The 2,806-nt window shown below is 48.8% G+C and overlaps 1 protein-coding gene across 1 annotated transcript; it reads right to left on the bottom strand.

The window, feature by feature from the left end:
- Positions 1–1,789: 1,789 nt before the first annotated feature.
- Positions 1,790–2,806, bottom strand: ENH_00034990 (SAG family member; the record flags this gene model as incomplete). Its single annotated transcript, XM_013580381.1, has 4 exons — positions 1,790–1,875; positions 2,054–2,162; positions 2,400–2,466; positions 2,614–2,806. Coding segments are annotated over 4 exons (455 nt in total), but the record flags the coding sequence as incomplete, so codon positions are not given.

Below are 2,806 nucleotides of genomic sequence, written 5' to 3'. Positions count from 1 at the left end.
GCTTCTCTTGAAGTCTTCTTGATGCCCGGCCGCTGTGGCTTGTGGACATGGATGGAGCAGCAACTGATTCTGCTGTTGTGCAGGTGACAAAGGCGCAGCTGGCCACAGGGTTCTCCTTGGGGTTATACAGGGCAACAAAGGAGGCGGCCCTGTTGTCATACACCTTCGGGTTGTTCGGAGCCTGGTATTTTGGGGGCATCTTGTTATTGAAGAGAGAAATGCCTTCTTTCCAGTACTGTACTGCCGCTTTGCAGTCATTCTCGCCCTCGTAGTACGCGAAAGTCCCCTCTAGCTTTTCTGCCTCAGTGCTCTCGCCATCAGTCTTCAGATAATGGAATAAGAAACAGAGCAAACATGGCGTCTCTTGCTATATGCGCCATCATTTGCAAGATGTTTATTGGCTGTAGTGTGCCAGGACTTGCATTGCAGTGCGTTCGTAAAGCGGCTTACCCCCATAATTTTTTGGCAGATTTGGCTCCATAAATCAGCAGGCTTTACTGCCGTCTTTGTACCGGAGTGTTCCGGCAGCAATTGCGTATCTTCTGATGCCTCTTTAAACTCGGCCAGTCCCGCAGCTGTCCTTGCCTCGTTCATCTCGGATAAACAATCAAGCCTTTCTGGTGAGAAAATTCGGTACACACAAAACCTCTGAATGCAAATGAGTTCCATTCTAAAGTTTCAAAATTTGTGCTTGGGGGCGTGGGAAAGGACCAGAACGCTTACTTCCTGTCCCTGTTGTGCTTGCATTTGCTGTTATGTGTCCACGGAACACAGACACAGCAGCAAGTGCTAAGAAAACGAGAGAAAACATGTTCGGTAGTTAAACAAACGTTTGGAAAAACAACTATCAACGAGACGATTTCTGCAATTGTTTGGCGGGCGTTGATTCCTTCTGGATAAACAGGAGGGGATGAAGATAAGTTCTGGCCGGATTTGACGACTATGCTTGTTCTTGGCGCAATACTTTCTCAGTTTTACCAGCTTTTGAGAGGATCTTTCAGACCAAAAATACGTAATCTAGTTTTGTAGGTTACTGAGCTACTCGTCGATTTATCCCTTTCGTGATACCTGCTTCGTGCCTTCTAAGTTCTTGTAGTGCGCGGCGCCTCCTGCTGCGACTACGCTGCTTCCTGCCCCTCGAGCAGGCCTACAAACTACGTCTAACGTAGCCCCATTTCTCGGACACTGTAGCTTTATTCCATCGAAATACAACAGTTCTTAAGTGTTTCAAATCTGTCTGTTCGATTCGCCCCACTCTGGGAGCTCACCTCCTAGGCCCCATGGGGAGGAGGCCCGGAGGAGGCCCGCACTGGCGCCGGCGGTATCGCCAGCCCCAGTCTCCACACAATTTCCGCACATTTCACGTATTCATTAGAACTAATAGACAGTTTTTCTTATTTTAATCCTATTGGAATGGTCCTGCCCTCCTCCAGTGTTGCGACCCCTTGCAGGTCGCTAGCTAGCTATCATCTCTAGGACACTAGCCAGCCCTGATGTTCTGGGTCACCGAACACGCGCAAAGATCTGGACAACCAAGAGCATGCCCAACGCGAACCAAGTTTTCCCGTGAAAAGTCTATTACCCAAATGGCCTAGGCCACTTGTTTGATTCTTTAAATTGAAGTACTGGGCAGCAAAAAGGTCGCAACGAGGATGCTTGTCACACGGATGGTACCAATTAACGTCGAAAGAATTTCACTACAGCCGCTCTACAAAACAGGCCGCTACTCTAACAAGATGCGAACTGGTAGGCTGATGGACAGGTGAAGTATTGATCGAGTTCGTCTGCTTCAAATGACTGTGGAAACGCCATGGTGCCTCAGCGCAAGAGACAGGCGGCGCAAGATATTACGCCACAGCACCAAATCCCAAGTGACTGCACCACGTCTCATCCAAACCTTTTCTTGAACAATAAGAATATAAAAGCGTGCCACGACAAGCAACTCATTGGGAGGGATCTACTAAGGTGAGCCAGTGCCATAAGGTTCAATATGCCAAAACAGGCAGCTAGGACGTAAAGCACCGTTACACCACCGACACGGCTACACACTTACAGACAGGGACAGCATCAACGGCAATCCGGGAGAAGCTAAAGTGCTGTAGGCAGAAATACTTCCGCAGAATATCGAAAAGCACCTGACGCCAAACGGCGTACATTCCCATCTGCGAGAGACAACCCTTTGCAAGGGATATAGAAAAGGGTGAATTTCCTGCAATCTTGAATCCAAACGATAAAATACCGTAAAAATCCTCTTGGAATCGCATGCTGAACTATCTAGTCAATAAAAAGGGTAACGACGTGTCTGTCCATTGCCCCCATCCTGCGCATCGACTAACAGCCTACAAAAGGCTGTAGACCAAAATGGCCATCAAGAACACAGGTGCCAATGACAGTCTAACCGGCAAAATCCCGTTGCCCATTTCAGTGCCAACTATAGCGTGAACGATCTTCTGCCATTCACCTTCCCTGCAAACCCAGCCACAGTACAAGATATCGATTACCTAGCTGCATCGTAGCATGTGCCATATACTGAAGGCCACACTTATGCTAGGTTGACCATGCGTTTTGGGTTCTATGCAGGCAAGTCTGTGCTCCTGCAGTTTGTGTTCCCACTTGAATGGTGCTGCATTAGCAGTCAGTGCCGCCGGGTTCGTTAGGCAGACAACGGCAGTAGTAGGCTTCTCTTGAAGTCTTCTTGATGCCCGGCCGCTGTGTCTTTTGGACATGGATGGAGCAGCAACTGATTCTGCTGTTGTGCAGGTGACAAAGGCGCAGCTGGCCAGTCCCAAGAGGAACCCCAATATGT

Source organism: Eimeria necatrix, genomic scaffold (genome assembly GCF_000499385.1).
Source record: "Eimeria necatrix Houghton genomic scaffold, Enh_scaff2551, whole genome shotgun sequence".
Lineage (NCBI taxonomy): Eukaryota > Apicomplexa > Conoidasida > Eucoccidiorida > Eimeriidae > Eimeria > Eimeria necatrix.
This window is presented reverse-complemented; position numbering and strand designations above follow the sequence as displayed.